General features: G+C 34.6%; 1 protein-coding gene across 4 annotated transcripts in view; it reads left to right on the top strand.

Moving 5' to 3' along the window:
- The window catches only part of LOC138706663 (probable phosphorylase b kinase regulatory subunit beta), a 76,005-nt gene that overhangs the window by 16,333 nt on the left and 36,479 nt on the right, over window positions 1-23,193 (top strand). For 3 of the 4 annotated variants that reach the window (XM_069836219.1, XM_069836217.1, XM_069836216.1), the window contains 8 exons: window positions 3,959-4,155; window positions 6,224-6,383; window positions 7,523-7,720; window positions 10,713-10,851; window positions 12,315-12,571; window positions 15,075-15,089; window positions 18,848-19,081; window positions 22,521-22,708. In XM_069836219.1, coding sequence (XP_069692320.1) covers window positions 3,959-4,155; window positions 6,224-6,383; window positions 7,523-7,720; window positions 10,713-10,851; window positions 12,315-12,571; window positions 15,075-15,089; window positions 18,848-19,081; window positions 22,521-22,708 — 1,388 coding nt within the window. The remainder of the gene's footprint in view (window positions 1-3,958; window positions 4,156-6,223; window positions 6,384-7,522; window positions 7,721-10,712; window positions 10,852-12,314; window positions 12,572-15,074; window positions 15,090-18,847; window positions 19,082-22,520; window positions 22,709-23,193) is intronic. The other variant, XM_069836218.1, reaches the window with a different exon arrangement.

Genomic DNA, 23,193 nt, shown 5'->3' with positions numbered 1-23,193 from the left:
TTTAGTGTTTTGTGCAGTCAATAAAATTGAGTAGCTTAATATCAAAGACAGACATCTGTCATCTCCATAGTTTTGATCTAGAGGCAATTTTTTAATTCACAGTGTTCTTTGTAATATTTAACACAATTTATTTTATAAATATAGTGTTAGAGTTTGCATATGGTTTCACTATAACTGGAAAGAGCATGAAATATTGTATAAAAAACCACAGCTATCTAAATTTCGATTCAGGTGAGATGTCCGTCTTTGATATTAAGCTACTCAATTACCCCAACATCAGTTCTACGTGTGTTTATGTGTTAATGTACAATAGGAGTGCAGGAATGTCCATCCACAGGATGATTTATTAAGCTTACAATCATCAGAGGATAGAGAATAAATCATCATCATCTTCTTCTTCTTCTTCTTCTTCTTCTTTACAAGGATTGGCAATGATGCCTGTTCCATCTTCACATTGTTGTTGTTGTTTTCTAATGCCAGGCGTTTGACAATAAAGTCATTTGACCTCTTGCACTCCAATATTTTTTCAAAGATATTATCATGGTCAGCCACTGAAGCACAGATTTTGAGGTGTTTCGAATCCATTTCTTGGCTTGAGTTGCACAATGGGCAGTTAGGGGACTATCTTCACAATGTTTCGGATCCTATCTGGCCCAACTTTGTGAAGAATTTGAGTAGGAGAAAATTCTCAAGTAGGGATACCAATTCCACGTTGAATATTACCCTTTTCTATCCAGTCCTCTGACTGAACTCTATCTTTCTTCGACCCCGACGGCATTAGAGCATTCGAGGCCTAGGGGTTCATTTCCCTTTCCTTCCTCCTCTTTCTACTTTTCTGTTCCTAGTGCTGACCTGCTATGGCAGTAAAATCGTCCTCCAGTGGCTTAAGGAGGGAAAGCTGGTGATCAACAAGATCTCCCAGGTAGGTCCAGTGGACCCGTCGACCAACAGCAGGTGTGGTCCTCCAAACATTCTGGGGGTTATGTGTGAATGAAGTAGCCACCAAAACGTTAAAATACGGTGTTCACTTAAATCGGCTACAACTTGCCATTTTCACTCCAATATGAAATGAGTACCATTAAGGTAAAATTATCCGGAGGTAAAATATTCTGGTGGAGTGGTTTGTTTATGTATGATCTGTTTGAGCAGGGCTGCCAATTCGACCATATTACTACCGTTTAGAGGTTTATCCTTGTTTACCCAGACATGGGTCACCTATTTTATTCCCCTGTGATCGGGCATCATAACCATCTAAAAAGGCTTCCCTTACCCGTCTCCCCTCCTGACCTAGTCTGCTAAAGGGATTGGTCAGCACAACCTTAAACTAGGTTACTCTGGATAGCAGGTTCACCACTGGCAGGTTGGGAAGAAAAAATACAAACAAAATTAACAAAAATAATTAACATCATAAATTGTCTCTGTATTTTTCATTTCGAATACAAAAAAATGTTTACGTACTTATTCATTGTAATGTCTTTCAACTGATAATTTTAATTTTATTGTATATGCTTTGAAAACGTTATTATTTTATTTCTCTTCAAAACTATACAGTTAGTCAGTTACTTAGCTTTAGATGCTTAGTTACTTAGGCACTAAATACGTGTATGTTAGGCAATTAATACTTGTACTTTTTGCATTTATGTCTGTTGTTTTTCGTATTTGAATATTTTATAGTTTTTGCGTTTATATTGTACTATTATTTCTTTTTCTTATTTATTTCCTTTCTCTGCATTTGCTTTTGTATTTATATTCCTGGTGATGTGGAAGAGAAGGCCTGACTGCCATAATTTCACTGAAAATTAATAAATAAATAAAGAAATAAGCAAGTAAATAAACAAATAAATAGTGTATAATTTGTTTCTTATGTAATTTACATTTTCATACAGCTTCCTAATTTTTTTTTTTTATTTAATTTTAAGTATTCAATTTGTTTTACAGGATCTGGCAAAAAGATCTGACTTCTTAGGTTGGCAGTAACTGTGGCTAATATAGTCACACAGTGGTGGGAGGATAGGGAATGAATGCCATTATTGATGCCATTTCAGTTGCAATGGATCCGTGGAACACATTGCATCGGACATTTGCCATGGAGATATTTTTCAAAACAACTGATTCAGTAGTTCTTACGCAGCATAGGTCCCGACAGTATTTCAATCTGGGTCAACATGGACGAGTTCCCAGCTGTAACACAATTTTATTGTAGGTAAACAATTTCAGAACGACTTCTTCAGCATCAAAACATAAGTCAACAGGAAGGCCAAGGACTGTCTGTATGCCAGAGACATGGTAGGCAGAACAGTGCTGAACTTCAGAGTCAGGCTTCAGGAGTGGATTAGAAAAAATGGACGTCATTTGGAGGGTATAATTTTCAAAACCTAATTTTGTTCTTTTGCGCCAGTAAATGACAATAATGCCTCTTTTAGATAAAAGGATAAAAATCAACTTATATTAAAATACAAGTGTGTTGTCTCATTTCAAAAGAACGTCAGATCTTTCTGCCGGATCTTGTATAATTTTCTTGAAACTTTCTATTTGTTGTATATAGCTTCATATTCGTTGTAATAATCTATTATGTATAAGTAGTACATATATGGAGTATACTGTATAAAGAATGAAAGCATCATTTAATCAATCTTCTTAATGTACCCAGCTGTTTGCTGACAACATGAAGTCCACTATAGTCTATTCAGTTGTTGTTTTTCACGAGAAATGAGGGGTATTTTGATCGGTGTTCATTTTAGATGCCTGTTGCTTGTAGCCAGAGGTGGGGTATAGTCAATATATACTGCAGGGCTATGTCTTCTGCAACTGGTACTGATGATTTTAATTTACTTCTTTTGTGGTGTATGGATGGACAGTATAAAAGAATGTGTTGCAGATCTTCATTATGATTATTACACCACAGACAAGTAGGATTATCAGAAATTTGAAATCGGTGCAGGTACAATTGAGTGACAATGTGACCTGTTCTGGCTCTTGTTAAAAATGTTTCAACGTGTCTGGGCAAGTTTTTGTACATTTTCAGGTCATTTGGTTTCTTTTGTACAGACTGTAAAATTTTTCCTTTGTCAGAAGAGAGCCAATTGTTGATCCATAGGTTTATAAAATGAGACTTTACTGAAGCAAAAGCATTGGATAGAGATATCACTTGAAGAGGTCTTGGTTGCAAATATGTTGCCTGTTTTGCAATATTATCGACTTTCTCGTTTCCAGGTATACCACAGTGATTAGGTATCCATTGAAATGTTATTTCCTTTTGGAGTACTTTAAGTTTACTTAGTTATTTCTGAATTGGAATAATTCTATGTGCATATAGGTTTAGTACATATTTAATTATATTAAATATAGCCCCCTTGGAGTCGGTAAGTATGCAAATAGATTTTTCAGAAATTTGAGTAACATACTGAAGAGCAGCATCAATAGCTAGCAATTCAGTGTCAAGACTGGAGGAGGATGAACATGGTATGAAATAACTTTCTTGATATTTTGGAATATAGTACCCTGCTACTGATGTCCCATTATTAGGATTTAAAGATCCATCTGTATAAATTTGAAGGTGATCCTTATATTTTATGTGCTGCAGAGTAGTTCCATGAAAGCATCATTTACAATTGTATATAATTTATTCTGTCAAGCGACTGTACCTTCATAAATAATAGACAAGAGAGACATCCACACCTGTAGCATATAGTCACTGCTTACCTAACTTGTGTGAAATATGATAAAACATTGCGTTTTAGTTATAACCTACAGTAAAGATGTTCATATCTGCCCATGTTTTATTTTCAGAACGAATTCTTGCTATAACATGGGTTTAAATTTTTCTATTGTTATAGTCCTTGATGATAGTTGCTGTTTTATGAAAGACATTAATGAGGGCAATCAAAGCTCCACTGTAATAGCCTATACTTTTTTATATTAGCTTTATACTTAATAATATATTTTGTTTGCTTTGTAGATCGATGTTGTGTCTCTGTACCTGATCTTCTTGGTACAGATGATCACATCAGGCTTGCAGATCATTTACACGCAGGATGAAGTGGCTTTTGTTCAGAATTTGGTTTACTATGTTGAACGTGCTTACCGTACACCAGACTATGGAATGTGGGAGCGAGGCAGCAAGTACAACGATGGCACACCTGAAATTCATGCAAGGCAAGAACAAGAACTTTCATTCATTCGTGACAATATTTGAGAGTTAATGTTGTTAGAATATAATGCAAATGGAGGCTATTCAAAAGCCTGCATAATCGAGATTACTATTACTACTACTGTGACTGCTACTTCTACTGCTACTGCTATTGCTATACTATTACTACTGCTACTACTACTATTACAACTGCTACTTCTTTTATTGCTACTGCTACTACTGCTACTTCTATTGCTGTACTCCTGCTGCTACTACTATTGTGACTGCTACTTCTACTGCTACTTCTATTGCTATTGCTACTGCTGCTACTACTACTACTAGTACTACTACTTCTATTGCTGTGCTACTACTACTAATACTACTACTTCTATTGCTGTGCTACTACTACTACTACTACTACTACTACTACTACTACTGTTGCTACCACTACTACTGCTATTGCTACCACTACTACTACTACTATTGCTGTTGCTACTACTATTACTACTGTACTGCTACTGCTTCTATTGCTACTACTGCTGTGACTGCTACTTCTACTGCTACTGCTATTGCTATACTATTACTACTGCTACTTCTTTTATTGCTACTGCTACTTCTATTGCTGTACTCCTGCTGCTACTACTATTGTGACTGCTACTTCTGCTGCTACTTCTATTGCTATTGCTACTACTACTACTAGTACTACTACTTCTATTGCTGTGCTACTACTACTACTACTACTACTACTACTACTACTACTACTACTACTACTACTACTGCTGCTGCTACTTCTATTGCTATTACTACTACTAGTACTACTACTTCTATTGCTGTGCTACTACTACTACTACTACTACTACTGCTGCTACTTCTATTGCTATTGCTGCTACTACTACTACTAGTACTACTACTTCTATTGCTGTGCTACTACTACTACTACTACTACTACTACTACTACTACTACTACTACTACTACTACTACTGCTGCTACTTCTATTGCTATTGCTACTACTACTACTAGTACTACTACTTCTATTGCTGTGCTACTACTACTACTACTACTACTACTACTACTACTACTACTACTACTACTACTGCTGCTACTTCTATTGCTATTGCTACTACTACTACTAGTACTACTACTTCTATTGCTGTGCTACTACTACTACTACTACTACTACTACTACTACTACTACTACTACTACTACTACTGCTGTTGCTACTACTATTACTACTGTACTGCTACTGCTTCTATTGCTACTACTGCTGTGACTGCTACTACTATTGCTATTGCTACTGCTCTTCTGATCTTAAAGTCGAGGGCTACCAGATCTCACTGTCCACGACACTTCTGGTAGTCAATAACTTTCTGTGATAGTTTTTTTTGTTTTTGCATCCAGAACAGCACGTCTGTCATATTGAGCCTCCACCACCATTACACCTGAATTACAGACTGCCACACTTCATATCTTGCTGCAGTTTTAGTTCTACCAGCCAGCACTATGGTATTTGAAAGGAACAGAAACAGAATAAATAATGGCATACTTCAGACAATAAAACAATATAAATGTCATTGCAATATGTAGCTACATAATTTTTCCACTTCTTCAGATGATAAATTTCCAATTTTTATATTTTCATTTTGTACTATGTTCTGGTCACGAGACATAATCGTATACTTTGTCTTTTCGGGATTTACTTCCAAACGTATTTCTTTACTTGCTTCAAGTAAAATTCCTGTGTTTTCCCTAATAATTTGTGGATTTTCTCCTAACATATTCACTTCATCCGCATAAACAAGCTTCTGATGTAAACCATTCAATTCCCAAACCCTCTTTGTTTTCCTGGACTTTCCTACTGGCATATTCCAGAGCAAAGTTAAAAAGTAAAGGTGATAATGAATCTCCTTGCTTTAGCCCACAGTGAATTGGAAAAATCATCAGACAGAAACTGGCCTATACGGACTCTACTGTATGTTTCACTGAAATACATTTTAAAAACTTTTAAAATTAAATGCTATTCGTACAAGATAAACCTTTCACAATTTTGATTTCTTTTAATTCAAATTGGATTGTTTTCATTTTTTTTTCACAGCTCCATTGGAATGGCCAAAAGTGCTTTGGAAGCAATTAATGGATGTAATCTGTTTGGAGAGAAAGGAGCATCATGGTCAGTTATTTACGTCGACATTGATGCACATAATCGCAACAGGAGCATCTTTGAAACCATGCTTCCCAGGGAGTCAAGCTCAAAGGTATTGAAATATTGAGTAACACAAGATAAAGTGACTTTTTTTCTTTCAGTGCTTTGTAAGAAACATGACAGATCTTATTCAGACACAAACAAATATGTACATAAATGAATGAAAATAGTAAGCCTGATGTGGGATGTGATGATAGAGAATGGATTAATCTTGCTCAGAATAGGGACCAATGGCGGGCTTATGTGAGGGCTGCAATGAACCTCCAGGTTCCTTAAAAGCCAGTAAGTAAGTAAGTACCATTCATACCAGAGTTTCCAGGATCATCCCAATTTGGAACTAAGTGTTCCATGTCTCAAAGAAACCTCCAGTGTCCCAGTTTCTGAAGAATTCGTTTAAATAATTCCTTAAAATCATTATTACGTTATACAAAACCAAAATAGTAATAGTTTTATTTCTCTGTGTCACTATCATTTTAATAAGAAAACCAGTTTGTGTTGTCATCTGCACATTACTGTGTATACGAGTATGATACTGTTCAATAGGTCACAGAACTTTATGCATTAAAAAATCTGAAAATATGCATGCATCTGCTAAACATTGAAATATATGCAGTAAAAAATACACTTTAGAGGTTTAATAATAAAAGTAAATGAAAATAATTTAAATCAATAGAAGAGTTCGGAGCAGAAGAAGATATCAGATGATAGACCACATTAAGATATATGCATCATATGCGGAAACAAAGAGGAAGGTAGAAAATAGGAAAGACTGGAGAATCACTGAGCATGTAGAATATGTTATAACTGGAACTTGGAAAATTCAGGTGGCCGAAATTTTGTTTCTAGGTCTGTATGTATTCAATATGAATAAAATCTTATCAGTAGTTTAGGAGAAATTTCTGAACATACAAAGTTGCGAAGAGATGCTATTTTTTGGATTCGGTGCTGCTGGGAACATTTATTTCCTCGAAAATCTCAAAGTAGAATTTTTCTAGCATAACAGTACCTTTGCAAATGATGGCAGTACTTTCTCTAATGAAAAACTATTGGTAATATTAGCAACAAAAGATGAGAATACATTTTAATCTAGGAAATACATGTAGTATGGGTGTAAATATTTGATTTAACCAGTTATATTATAAATTTAAACTCTAACAGATATGTTGACTACACTTAATAATATTGTTTCAGGGTGTGGATGCATCTTTGATCCCAACAATATCATTTCCTGCTTTTGCAACACATGAGGATGTGCTTTGTGTTGAAACAAAGGCGAATATTATCCGACGTCTGAAAGGTCGTTATGGCTTCAAACGTTTTGGACGTGATGGTTATAAGTCTCTTCTGGAAGACACAAACAGGCGATTCTACAGGAATGGCGAAACCAAGGTTAATAATGTGATGATAATACTGTATTTGAGATTTGATATTATAAATAAGAGCTAATTCATAATAATAATAATAATAATAATAATAATAATAATAATAATAATAATAATAGTAATAATAATAATAATAATAATAATAATGATGATTTATTTTAGCTGGCAGAGTTAAGGCCGTAAGGCCTTCTCTTCCACTCAACCAGCAAAAAGGGGCATGGTGGGGGCATGAAAATATCGCAATCACGATAAATGCAATAAAAATAATAAGTTGCTTATTGCTCCTTTTTTCAGTTTTCTTTGCATTTCATCACAATTGTTACCCTTTGAAGTCAGTTTCATTATTGCAAATTAATGTTATAAATAAATATTACCGCGATAAATTGTATTTTCAGTGAAATACTAGTGACTTCGAGGAATGCGTAATTTTGTTTTAATTTTTATTGGAATTTTTTTTATAGGACACAGACAGGCCGAAAACTTCGTTTTTGTAGGCTGGCATACCGTGAACTTCGCATGTGCAATATTGGTCTTTAATCTTTACTTTTGTTTGCTGCAGAGCACGTGGACTTGAAAGTATAACTCTGATACTCTGTAACATGGACATGAATGTCATTCCTGGGCAGGGGTGCTGCTTGTAATATTTCATGTGTTGATTTTTCAATTTAATTATAATTGCTGGTTGCCGTTGAATTTAAACACGCATATTCATTGTTAACATATGTTTGCACTTTTTTTTTTTGCAGTTTCATAGTTTTTTTTTTCAACCATTCCAAGTATTTTTCGTGTTGCACAACTTCCACCATTTCTTAAAATCGATCATAAAATAGCAAATAGATTTATTTTCCTAAAAAATGCTCTCTGAACACTCTCCTATTTATATTATGGTCGAAACATACTCATCTAATGATTCTCAAGGGCTTTTCTTCTGGAGGGTTAAATCAAATAACTCTTTACAAGTCACTAATGGCCACTTTTGCTGGCTGTCACCTAACATAAAAAAAAAGTATTTTGAAAAAACACACAGTTAAACCGCAATATGGGTTTTAAAGCCAAAATGTTGTTTTGTATTTTGATCACAAATATTCTGTGCGAGTAGGTGTCTTTTTTTTTTTTTTAATCTCGGTATAAAAATAAACTTCATGACCGAAAATTCATATGTATGTATACTTTTTGCTAGTTGAGTGGAAGGGAAGGGCTTACGCCTTAACTCTGCCAGCTAAAATAAATTACTATTATTGTTATTATTATTATTTATTATTATTATTATTATTATTATTATTATTATTATTATTATTGTTGTTATTGTTATTCTTTTTTTTTTTGTCCTATTCCGAGGCTTATTGTAGGGATTCGTAACAAGCTGTTTTTTACGGTGATGGGTTGTTAGCCCTTCGCCCAACCCCCAAGCTGGAGGACCACTCCTTATCGGCTGTCCACGACTGCTTATTCAATATATTCGCAGCTACCCTCCATATCTGGAGGCCGTCTCCTCTGTCACTCTGAGAGAGGAACATAGGTTAAGGGTGTTTGAGAATAAGGTGCTTAGGAAAATATTTGGGGCTAAGCGGGATGAAGTTACAGGAGAATGGAGAAAGTTACACAATGCAGAACTGCATGCATTGTATTCTTCACCTGACATAATTAGGAACATTAAATCCAGGCGTTTGAGATGGGCAGGGCATGTAGCAGGGCATGGGCGAATCCAGAAATGCATATAGAGTGTTAGTTGGGAGACCAGAGGGAAAAATACCTTTGGGGAGGCCGAGACGTAGATGGGAGAATAATATTAAAATGGATTTGAGGGAGGTGGGATATGATGATAGAGACTGGATTAATCTTGCACAGGATAGGGACCGATGGCGGGCTTATGTGAGGGCGGCAATGAACCTTCAGGTTCCTTAAAAGCCATTTGTAAGTAAGTAAGTTATTGTTATTCTTATTGTTACTGTTATTGTTATTATTACACCCCAGTATCTGAAGCTGTCTCCTTGTTCTACTGCCTCATTTAGTATTCGCAGTTTACCTTCTTTAGTTTTTAAATTTAAAAGTCATATTGAGGTTAATATTTCAGATAAGTTGAAAGTATATATAATAAAGAATTGTTTTAATTGAGAAATTGTTGACTGAAATTATAAAACAATTCTTTATTATATATTCTTTAGTTTTGTTCCGATAATCATGGTCTTAGTTTTATTTTCATTTATCTTCATCCCATACTGCTCACAGCTGTCATTTAACTCCAGTAGCATATCCTTAGTATTGTCTCCTTTTTGGTAACAATGCCATACCATCAGCAAATCTTATGCACTTTAGGTGATAAATGTACAGATAAAGAAAAAAAAAAGAGAAGAAGGGCATGTGTATATGAAGTGAGAGGAATAGTCCTATGTTTTTCTCGTGTCCCTTGTATGGAAAAGGGGGCCCAAAGGCTAGCACTGGAGCTTCGGACAGAATTATTATTTACTTACTTACTTACTGGCTTTTAAGGAATCCGGAGGTTCATTGCCACCCTCACATAAGCCCGCCATTAGTCCCTATCCTTAGCAAGATTAATCCACTCTCTACCATCATATCCCACCTCCCTCAAATCCATTTTAATATTTTCTTCCCATCTACGTCTCGGCCTCCCCAAAGATCTTTTTTCCTCCAGCCTCCCAACTAACACTCTATATGCATTTCTGGATTCGCCCATACGTGCTACATGCACTGCCCATCTCAAAAGTCTGGATTTAATGTTCCTAATTATGTCAAGTGAAGAATATAATGCGTGCACGGAATTATTATTATTATTATTATTATTATTATTATTATTATTATTATTATTATTATTATTATTATTATTATTATTATCATCATCCGTGTTCAAATAAGATTCTGTAGAGTCATGGTATCTGTCAGTGCTGACATGTAAACACTTCTAATTTATGGAAGCTGTAAATTTTTACATTTGTAGTTAGATGATTCATTGATTTTTTTTTTTTAATTTGTGTTTTCAGGAGTTTGAAAGCATAGAATGTGAATGGCCGTTGTTTTATATGTTCATGATAATAGATGGTGTGTTCAAATCTCTACCAGAACAAATAGAAGAATATCAAAATCTTCTGAAATCCAAAATCAAGAGGGATTTGAACGGAGGTAAAGTAATTATTAAGTGACTAGTAAAGGATTGTATGATTCATTAGTAAATTTTGTTGTAAGTGCAGTTGTGTCAAAATCTCGCAGTTTTGTTTTGTCTGTTAGTGGAGTAGGATTGCTGCCTAGCTCTGTGGTAGTGGCCATAATGAAATGCCAAATTAATACAGTTAAAATATTTAAAATGGAAATTATGTTCATTCACATATAATTTAGATTTTTTTCAATGTTCAACTTGATATCAGATTTTTGGATAATTTGTCAGATCGAGAGAAATCTAACATTTTGGAGCTATATTTATTTATTTGTTTTGTTTAACTTAATTACATTTAGTATGTTCAGTACGCTTAATTTATTTAATAGTTTCAGCGTAGGACTAATATTCTTTTATTTTTACTTACTATAATGCCAGTCCTAAATTGTTTGTCACTTTTATAACTGGATTTTATGCAGGTGTGTTCACCAAAACAAAATACCAGAAACAGATTAGATGCAGAAGCAGAAATGAAGCTATAACTTTTCGAAAAAAAAAATCGTATATAGAGTGTTTATCTTTCCAGCTGTTTATTTAAGAAAGCATGTTTGCGAGAATACAATTTCGAATAAACTTTTCTTTCTTTGAAGGAGAAAGACAATGGTATTACTTATTTTTGTTTTAGTTTAGGTTCTGGAGGTTATTTTAAGGTAAACGTGATTTTTATTAAATGGAAACCCAAATTTTTTTTTATCACATTCTAATTTTACGTACAAAAACAAATACTTTTGTCTGAAGTATATTTCTTATTAAAGCTTTATTTTTATAAATTATATTTAATAAAATTTTAAAAATTTGAAATAGTGTATCTTATTCAAATTTCTTTTGTTTACCTTTAGCATAAACTTGCTGTACTGTAAATATGAACACAGAATTCAGACTTCTTTTGTATACCCTTCATATACATACACTTGTTAATTTATTTAATTAAGTATGTATACTAACTTCTATAAAAATAAGAATAATATCAAAACAAAGAAAATGGATTACAAGGGTTCCACAGAACCACTAAAGATTAAATGAGGTTCCATGGTGGAGATAGTTTGAGAAACACTGGTACAGGCCATCTAACATAAGACCTGCTCTTAACATATTAGTCCGTGCGCATGTTCGACAAACCCTACTCCAACTTGGTGCTCTTTGCAGCTTATTTATTTCAGATTTATTTTTCGCATTTATACATATCTGTTCGCAATATGAAATACTTGAAAGTTCCTTGAAAGTGGTTTTGTTTTTAAGAAAGGTTTTCAGTGTTATTGCCAGTTTGAAGGTGTTATTTCAAATATATATACATATGTATATTGCAAGTTTTATAATTCTGGGTTAAGATATTAAACACGATAAGGAGTGATTTAGAGTATGTAGCATTTTCAGCACCAATTTTCAGTTTTTATAACAAGTATAACTATGGAAATTTGTGAAAATATTTCAGATCCAGTGATCCCAATGTACTTCTATGTGTCTGAGGGCAGCATAGAGTTTGAGAAACAAGAGCCTGGCAGCCAGATCAGACAAGCCAGTGCAGAAGGGAGTGGTGCGAAGGGAATGTACCTGTGGAACCAGGCCATGTTCATAATTGCTCAGCTTCTAACGGCAGGGCTCTTACATATAAATGAGCTGGACCCCATACGACGGTACCTACCATCTTACAACAGGCCACGGAAAGCAGGAAGGTACTCTGCATTTCAGGTATGTAGTCTCATAATAACCCATCAGGGGTTGTAATAATGATAGAATTATACAGTATGGCTTTCTTCAAAAGAGAAGTGAAATTGAACACTCTGTGTAATAGATTTTCACAAAGAATCCTGACTCTTCAGGCAAACTTTGCTAGTCTTTTCATGTCTAGTATCTTTGTAGAGTCCACACCTGTGGAGTAACGGTCAGTGCGTCTGGCCGCGAAACCAGGTGGCTCGGGTTCGAATCCCGGTCGGGGCAAGTTACCTGGTTGAGGTTTTTTCAGGGGGTTTTCCCTCAACCCAATACGAGCAAATGCTGGGTAACTTTCGGTGCTGGACCCTGGACTCATTTCACCGGCATTATCACCTTCATTTCATTCAGACGCTAAATAACCTAGATGTTGATACAGCTTCGTAAAATAACCCAATAAAAAAAAATCTTTGTAGACAGATGTCACAGGCCATTGAGGCTTCAGCAGTCTGTTGATGTTGGAATAAGGAAAATATGAATATCCTGAGATATACAGGGTGAATCTAAATTCAAACGAAAAACTGTGTTGACTGATACGAGATACAGTAGAACTTGGTTATAACGACATCCAAGGGACCTTAAACATTATGTTGTTATAAACGAGTGTCGTAGTAACCGAGATTCGCATTATCAATCTAGTGAGGTAGAAAATGAAAAATAACAAACTTAATTAGACTTATTTTAGATTTATGTATTGACTTTTAAGCCTACAATGAACATAATAAAATACACGTAGGCCTACAATTATAAATTACAGTATTCTGTATTAAACAGGGGCGTATTTTGCGGGCTACCGGTGGTAGCCCAAGGAAATTACAGAAGAAAAAGTTTATAATATAACATAATGTAATAATTTTGTATTATTAGTTTTACCATAGTAATTAAAATTAAAGTAATTGTTAGATATATTTTGTGTAATAATAGGGTCAGCGGTAGCCCAAACCCTTTAACCAGTATACGCCACTGATATTAAAACAGTTTGTTCAGTACTCACCAAACTACTTTACTTAGAAGTGAAGTAATCAGTCATTTTACTCTGTTGTCTTCTACTTGCCCAATACACACCTTCTAGGGCTAAATTACGTTCTATGTTCATAATTTCAGTTGCAATTTCACTGCTCCCTTCCCGAGCTTCATAGAACATGTTCATAATTCTAATGACTCCTAAAGCGTCACTCACTTCTTTAAGTGGCCATACTGCGTTAAAATGCGTGCACTTAGTGAAAACTTCCTGTCGAAACTGACCTAATACCGCATGAATTCGGGCGGGTTACAATGGGGTGGAGGAATCCACCTGCACTACAGAGGTTTATGACAGAAGGAGACTGTAAAGAATTTGTCAGGGTCAGATTTCAACAAAGTATTTCTTAAAATACTTTGGTTCTTAGAAAATCTTATTCCAAACTGAGGTTGAAAATGACGTTATATGCGAGGTAGATGCATATACGTTTGTCGTATTAAGCAAGGTAGAAAAGCATATGTCTTATAGGGAATTAGTTGGGACCACAGAATATTTGACGTTATAGGCGAGGTGTCGCACAAAACGAAGTCGCTATAACCAAGTTCTACTGTATTTAAAACATTTTTCAAGTTCAAAAATTTTTATAAAATCAAGTATATAAGGTAGAAAGATAATCAAAAAACCAAAATATACCTGCAAATATTGTGTGTATGCTTAAAAATTGTACATTGATAGATTCAAAAGTTGAAGAGTAATATCAAAATTTCTTCATTTATACATAACAGCCATACACTGAGACTACCCAGTCCCCTTAAGCCGACAGAACATGACTGCCTGCGACTAGTCTGCATTGGAACTCTCTCTATATGCAATGAAGACACTTGAAGGGGCATGGAGGTAGAGCTCCTTGCTTTTTTGACCTCAGAACTAGAATGAGATGGTATGGTTAGCACCACGCTCCGACCATCTTTTACCTCTACAAAGGATACAGTACTTAATTTGATAGGAGGCTGAGTGAACCTCGGGGTCAATCTGGGAGTTTTGGTAATAAGAAAAATCCCGTCACAGTCTGGGATTGAACCCAGGATCTTGCAGTTCGTAGCCACTTGCTTTACCAACTGAGCTACATGGCCATCTTTAATATCTTAAGCAAGGATTATAAAACTTGCATATATATAATTTTACAATAACACTGCCAAATTGGCAATGACATTGAAATCTTGGAATTTTAAAACAGATTTTTCTTAAAAATAAAATCACTTTCACAGGATTGTACTTACAGTATAAATGCTGTTTGTGTGCTGCAACTTTGAAGAACATTTCGAAAAAAAAAAAACAGTAACCATCTTGACTTCATGCAGTTTTGAAATTGTCAGTATTAATTTCTTTCATATTCATTCTTTCAGAGGATAGTATTGAAAATGTGAATTATTTACTCAGATAGCGCTGTTTTATTGTGTTGTTTTATTATTATTGTTTATTGATAATTTGTTTTTATTTTCAATTCCGGTGGTGCTATAGGCCAAACCATCATTAGTAAGTATCCATTCATTAATTTGTACATTTGTCCTCAGACTTGCTTCATCCCTTCAGCACCTGAGCATGTTTGAAGCATGGATATTTCTTTTTTAGCACCCTGTTTTAGTTGTAAATATTCTGTTTGTTTCTAGATGCACCTTTTCTTGTTTGTTTTACGTATCATTATATTTGTAGTAATATTCAGATGTTGGCGTCAATTCTAGAGATTTCCATGGTTACTTGCTCCATGAAACATTTCACCACAGACATACAGTGGAGCTGGTAGCCTGGAAAAGTTAACACCTCAGACGTTTACGCCTGTTTCCTTTATACCATCCCATGAAAGCATACGTCTTTGTAAATCCTAACCCTCTCTTTAGTGACGCAGCATCCCATTATATTACAGCACATGTAGCAAAATTAGATCTGACACAATGCACTTTAGTTATGTTGATAATGTTTTTTGTCATTAACTTTGTTTTTTGTGTAATTTGCGTCTTGTTAGTAATAGCAGTAATATTTACTACAAAAACTGTACTTCTTCGTATTGTACAGGGTGTGTCAGAAAGAACAGATGGATTTCACACGGTAAGAAAATTGTAAGGATTCATCATATCAAAAATTTATTGTTATCAACAGACTCACCAATATATGCAGTTTATTTTATGGAATACAACATCAGCCCTATGATGTCCTTGGCTTTCAATACAGGCATCGAGGTATTTTCTGAAGTTCACCATCACTTTCACAGTCATAGCTGTTGGGATTGCCGCGATTTCTTCACGAATCACCGTCTTCAGTTCGTCCAATGTATGTGGTTACTTACGCCTTCAAATGGTCTCAAAGAAGGAACTCGCAGGGTGCGAGATTTTACCGTAGCCTCGGACAATCTAAGTGCAATAGCATGTTTTCAGGATGATCTTTGAGGTGGCCGGAAAACCTAGTGTCTGTCTCCACATTTGCAGGTGTACACGCGCTCCGTGTTCGTCCAGGTGATTTCTTCTTTAATGTTGAACCTGTGATACGAAATGAAGCCACCCACTGCAAAATTGTATTCCGAGTTGGAATCCTAGCATGACATCTGATGTCGAAATGAGTCCTGAGTGGCGATCACAGACTCTTCATTTTTCAAAAATGTCTCTACGATGAAAGCACGTTGTACGCCAGACCAACACCATGTTCTCAACTGAAACTGCATTCTCTGGCTGACCCAGCAGTCGTGGTCCCCCTCACTCTATCCCTTCCCTCGCTGCGTATCGATAGTTTGAAATCCATCCGTTCTTTCTGACACACCCTTTAGTATCATTTTAATTACCATATATAATTTTTCTTTTGTGTGTGTTTGAACTTTAGTGATACCTACTTGCTTGACAATCACAGATAGCAAATCACAGACCTCTTTTCTGCAAATTTTTATCAAATTACATATTGCTTTAATGCTTCATTAGTTTATAGATTTGTATAAATTATTATAGGTATATATATATATATATATATATATATATATTTATTTTTTATTTTTTTTGCAAATAGTCGAAACATTTTATCTTATCTTAGATTTGTAATATCATTATACTGCAGTACAGTATAAGAAGTCGAACTTCTTTATCAATATTTTGATTGAGAAATTTCCATGCTTATCATTATATCCAAGGTTCTTAGGTACAAACCTACCGTAATCTGAAGGCTTATTCTGCTTCTTGGTGGGATTGGTGATAACAAAGTAGTATTTTGTAAGATGAGTTCAAGAATTCGCTGTGAGATTACCGGACATTGAATTTAAAGTTGGGGAAAACCTTTTAAAATAGTGTTTGGGTGGGCTTTCAGGAAATCTATATGATTGATTGTAACTTCTTTACAGGAATTAGGTTTTTTACTTTGCTTTACAACGTAATGCTGGAGATGCTATATTTACATCAGAGAGTACAAAGGTGTAATTTTACAATTTTCTCAGTACCATAGTTTGGGAATTATAACACAAAAAGTAAACAGAGTACAGAAACTCTAAGAAATAGTGTGTTTGCATTCACTCGAACTTTCATGCTACTCTTTTTATAGAGAACTCTTTAACATTTTGTTCGATTGCAGAGGTTTCTTACGACCAGAGTAAGATGTCCCTCGATAATAATTGAATGTAAGGGTAGAGATAATGAGCATACTTCTTCTGATTGGTTGGATCCAACTATAACCTCTATTAATATACAGTTAATAAATCTAGGTACACACGTACTCAAATTAACATAATTTGGGTCGATGAAATAATAAATTCCTCATCTTTAATTTCTAGATTGTAGATTCCCTTTATAATGAGAGCTGAGACATTGCATAATCTCTGATCCCATCAAAAATTAAAATATGTAATGATTTGATAGCATTGGAAATGGAAAAACAAATCTCTTATGAGAAGTAAAACCATTGGCCTATTGTATTGAATACAGAAATTAAACAAATTTGATACGCAGTCTTATAATTTGTTATTATATAAGCAGCTATTCTATTAATAGTCTCTAGACACACACCTTCATCTCAAACAGCAGAAATAACTAAAATGCTCTCTCAATTAATAACACTCAATAAAAGAATTGTATTCCAATGGATACCATCCCATTGTGGAATCCTGGGAAACGAGAATGCGGATGCTTTAGCAAAGAAGGGCAGCACTGCTACTTACAGACCTGTTACTAAATCTACGTATTACTCTGTGAAAAGATTTATTAAATCCACATACTTAGACTTCAACAAACAGAATTTGATAACACAATCTCAAAAGAAAAAATGGAACTCTCTGCATCATAATCCACAGTTAATTCCCGATTTACCACGCAAATCGTCTGTAGCTGCATTTAGATTGGCAACAGGCCATGACTGTTTGGCCAAGCACCTGCATAGAATTGGAATATATCAATCCCCTAACTGCCCATTGTGCAACTCAAACCAAGAAATGGATTCGGAACATGTCAAAATCTGTGCTTCAGTGGCTGACCATGACAATATCTTTGAAAAATATTGGAGTGCAAGAGGTCAAATGACTTTATTGTCAAATGCCTGGCATTAGAAAACAACAACAACAACATATGTTATTTTATAATATAATTGATTATATATAATACATAAAAATTATTATTACAATTAGTTTATTATTGAGTAATAAAGAAAAACTTGTTGACTTGCATTTACTAGAAGCAAAGCCTTTGTAGGTGCTTACTGAATTATGCAACAAGATAGGTGATGTTTGGATCCCGTGTCTCAACTCTTATATTCAGTTATTATCAAGGAACTCTAGAGTAAGAGATATGTGAGCCACAGACATAGCTCAGATGTTAGCAAGTTGAACTTGAGATCTGAAACTGCACTCGAACATGGGTTCGAATCCCGCTCGAGCTGATTACATGCTTGAATGTTTTTCCAAGTGTAACACGAATACCAGATAATTCCATGGAGAAACCTGGGACTCATCTTGTCAAATTTCATCTTGCTATTACCAATTCCACTGATACTACATAAGCTTGCAGCTGATACAACGTTGCTAAGTAATAAATAAATTAAAAAGAAGATAGAAAAGTATATATAAAATATTAATCTTCAACACCAATAATAATAAATTCCCATATTTATCGTCTCCTATCTTATTATATTAATTTGTATTATGTTTAGATGTTGCTCAAGTTATATTTTGTGTGAAAATATTACCATATAATATTTTTAGGAAGTGTTTTGTGCTGTTTTCTGAGATTACAACAATATTCGTTACTGATATTTGTAATTAATTATTCCAGCAAGGAACAGCGACAGATCTTGTGGTGCAGATCGTGTTGATTGCCGAGTCAATGCGTCTCCAAGCAATGATGGCGACATACGGCATCCAGACTCAGACCCCACACGAAGTGGAGCCCGTACAGATATGGTCTTCCAGAGAACTGGTGAAAGTGTACAAACAGCTCGGGGTGAACTCGAAGCTCAATTTAAATGGGAGACCCATCAGACCTATAGGAGCTCTTGGTACCAGCAAGGTATGTTGTACTACACGAGTTATATTTCGTGCTTATTCAGGTATGCTGTTAGTTTTAAAGTCAGTACCGGTATGTCTAAATGTACGAGGTCTGAAGTACATAATATCTAATCAGCAATTATGTCTAATGAAAAATAAGCCTGCGATTTATCCATGTACAATGGGAAACAGTCTGGTGCCGAACTATCTAATTTTGAATTAATCAATCTTCTTAATGTATCCGGCTGTTTGCTGACAACATAACGTCCACTATAGTCCACTGTAGTCTATTCAGTTGTTGTTTTTCACGAGAAATGAGGGGTATTTTGATCGGTGTTCATTATAGATGCATGTTGCTAGTAGCCAGAGTTGGGGTGTAGTCAATATATACTGCAGGGCTGTGTCTTCTGCAATTGGTACTGATGATTTTAATTTACTTCTTTTGTGATTTATGGATGGACAGTATAGAAGAATGTGTTCCAGATCTTCATCATGATTATTACACCACAGACAAGTAGGATTATCAGAAATGTGAAATCGGTGTAGGTACAATTGTGTGACAATATGACCTGTTCTGGCTCTTGTTAAAAATGTTTGAACATGTCTGGGCAAGTTTTTGTACATTTCCAGGTCATTTGGTTTCTTTTGTACAGACTGTAAAATTTTTTCTTTGTCAGAAGAGAGCCAATTGTTGATCCACAGGTTTGTAAAATCAGACTTTACTGAAGCAAAAGCACTGGATAGAGATATCACTTGAAGAGGTCTTGGTTGCAAATATGTTGCCTGTTTTGCAATATTATCGACTTTCTCGTTTCCAGGTATACTGCAATGACTAGGTAGCCATTGAAATATTATTTCCTTTTGAAGTTTTTGTAGTTTATTGAGTTGTTTCTGAATTGGAATAATTCTATATGCGTATAGATTCGGTACATATTTAATTATATTAAATATAGCCCCCTTGGAGTCGGTAGGTATGCAAATAGATTTTTCAGGAATTTGAGTAACACACTGAAGAGCAGCATCAATAGCTAGCAATTCAGTGTCAAGACTGGAGGAGGATGAACATGGTATGAAATAACTTTCTTGATATTTTGGAATATAATACCCTGCTCCTGATGTCCCATTATTAGGATTTAGAGATCCATCTGTATAAATTTGAAGGTGATTCTTATATGTGCTGCAGAGTAGTTCCATGACATCTAACTTAAGAATGTATGGAGGATCATTTTTGAAATGATTTCCTGGAATTTGTATGCTATTTTCTGGAAAGATCTGAATTTAATTCGTGATCTACCATGTAAATCTGCTGTGACCATGTTCAGACTCCTTACAGGTCATGATTGTCTGGGTAAACATTTACATAAGATTGGTATCCTGACTACTCCAAATTGTGTATTGTGTTCTCAAGAAGAAAAAATGGATATGAATCATTTAATACACTGTGAAGCACTTCAACAAAAAAAAAAGTCTTACATCTAAATACTGGGAAGCAAGAGAGAAAATAACTCGATTGTTAAACCAAGAGCATTAGATACCTACCTACAATTCGACCTCATTTTATCCCAAAGTTCTTCGCTTAAGTATGCCTCTGTCACTTGTTGTGACGTAGAAAGATCATTTTCTGTGTCAAAGAATGTGCTGTCAGATAAATGCATAAGCTTAACTCCTTCAGACCTGAATATAAATTTAAAAAAATGTCAAATCAAGAAATGGATTCGGAACACCTCAAAATCTGTGCTTCAGTGGCTGACCATGATAATATCTTTGAAAAATATTGGAGTGCAAGGTCAAATGACTTTACTGTCAAATGGCTGGCATTAGAAAACAACAACACATTTAAAAAAAAAATGAAAAAAAAAAAACTGGTCACATAATCATTCTGGGGATCCAAAATTCCCAAATCAAGTCTTCACAGAAAATAAAAAAGGGGGACAATTTTGACCCTTGGGGCCCCAAAATTTTTTATTTTGTTTTCAATTCAGGTATAGAAATGTTTCAAAAATAATATTCTCCATTTCTATCACACTGAATTTTTCAAAATATTTAAAAGTATCGAAGACATTGTATTGTATTGTATTTATTCATTCCCTGTACAATCTATTACAGATTATAGGTTCGTCATTAGATACAAACACAAAATACAAACGCAAAAAATACACACATATACACACACAAATAAGATTTCTAGTATGAATTTAATTGATTTCTAGTATGAATTTAATTTTAACACTCTTAAGTTTTCCAAAGAATAGTAAAACTACCAAAGACACAATAAATAACAAGATATATAATACATTTTTCGTGTACAAGACATTAAATAAATAGATTAACAGAGATTAGGTAAAAACAAGATAGTCCTACATATTATTAATATTGTTTGGAGAAAAACTTATGTGCAACAGTAATGAAGGTAGGTATTTTGCTTTATAGTTTTAATGCAAGAAATCAGTGATTTTGAACAGCATGGACTGGAGCAGAATAGTTTTTACCCTGGTTTTGAAACCTTCATAATTTAAATGTTTAATATCCCCAGGCATCTTGTTATGAGAAGTACTGTTGAGACTTTTGGTAATAGTATGACAGTTTATATGCAAATTGTTGGCAGTTCTTGTGTTATGGTTGTGAGTTTCAGAGTTCCTTTTAAAAGAGTTAAGATTCTTATGTATAAAGCAAACAGTGTCTAGGATGTAGATGCAGGGGAGTGGTAAAATATTTAATTCTTGAAAAATTTCTTTGCTTGGAGTGCATATAGGAACTTGTTTTATTATTTTTATTATTTTCTTTTGAAGAAGTTTAAATATTTTTATAGCTTCAGAGGACATGCCCCAAAGCATTACACCATATGAAAGAATGGAATGTACATGGGCATAGTAGACTACTTTAAAAGTTGGAAGAGATATGCTTTTCGTAAGAATTCTAAAAGCATAACATAATTTGCACAGTTTTCCAAAAAAGAAAAAAAGAAACAGTGTACACTATAATGTACATCAGGCCTGAAGGGGTTAAAGTAAAGAAAATTTGGAGAAATTAGTTGCAGTACATTGTTTCAAAAGAAAATAAAGATGTAACATAATGAAGAACTCAATATTGATAGTGCATATTTTTCGTAATTTTTCGCTTTATTGTGCATGTTTTGTCATTTAATAATACATGAATTCATGTATTGTTTAGATTGGATAATGCATGGAAATCCGGGCTCTAGTCATGATCATCTTCTTATTCACCTCTTCATCATCATCATCATCATCATCATCCTCGTCGTCGTCGTCATCATCATCATCATCATCACCATTGTTTTCGCCATTGCAGCTACTACCACTATTTTTCTTCTTCGAGGTGTACCGAGGATCTGTTCCTGTTATGCAGCAATTTTTTATCCTTGAAACAAGAATACATTTAACCCTTTGTTCCCAATTATGGTGTTGTGTGAGTGTAATTTGATGCTACCCACGTTTTGACAGGTGTATCGTGTGTGTGGGATGACCGTCCTATGTTACCCACTGATTTTCGAAGTGTCGGAGTTCTATCTGTACAGAGACATGGCGCTGTTGATCGACGATATCAAGACTGAACTGCAGTTTGTTGGCCGGTACTGGAGGCTGTCAGGTCGCCCAACTGTTTGCCTTCTCATCCGAGAGGAACATATGAGGTAGTGTTCGTGATAAGTTCATAAGAATATACTACAGTGACCAGATTTCCAAAATAAAAATACGTGGCATTCATTGCAAGCTGGCATGATTCCACATTTTATCTACTGCCTGTGTCTCGCGTGCCAAGAGCTCCCTAGTGCTTATAGCCACGCCTCTTAGGTCTGCTCGGACCGTCACGGCAGCTGCAGCGTGGTGGCACAGTAGCATATTACATGTTCTGAAAATATTATCCTATGCCACTGCAGGGGTCTTTACTGTTTATAATACTGGATACTCTAATCGTGGTTACCACTATCGCTATTATCTCTGATGGCGACTTCCGAAATAATAATAATAATAATAATAATAATAATAATAATAATAATAATAATAATAATATTCCACGAATATGCGTAATAATAATAATAATAATAATAATAATAATAATAATACTAATAATAATAATAATAATAATAATAATAATAATAATAATAATAATAATAAT

This window comes from Periplaneta americana, chromosome 9 (genome assembly GCF_040183065.1).
Source record: "Periplaneta americana isolate PAMFEO1 chromosome 9, P.americana_PAMFEO1_priV1, whole genome shotgun sequence".
Lineage (NCBI taxonomy): Eukaryota > Metazoa > Arthropoda > Insecta > Blattodea > Blattidae > Periplaneta > Periplaneta americana.
The sequence above is the reverse complement of the archived record's forward strand: the minus strand, read 5'-3'. Positions and strand labels throughout refer to the sequence as shown.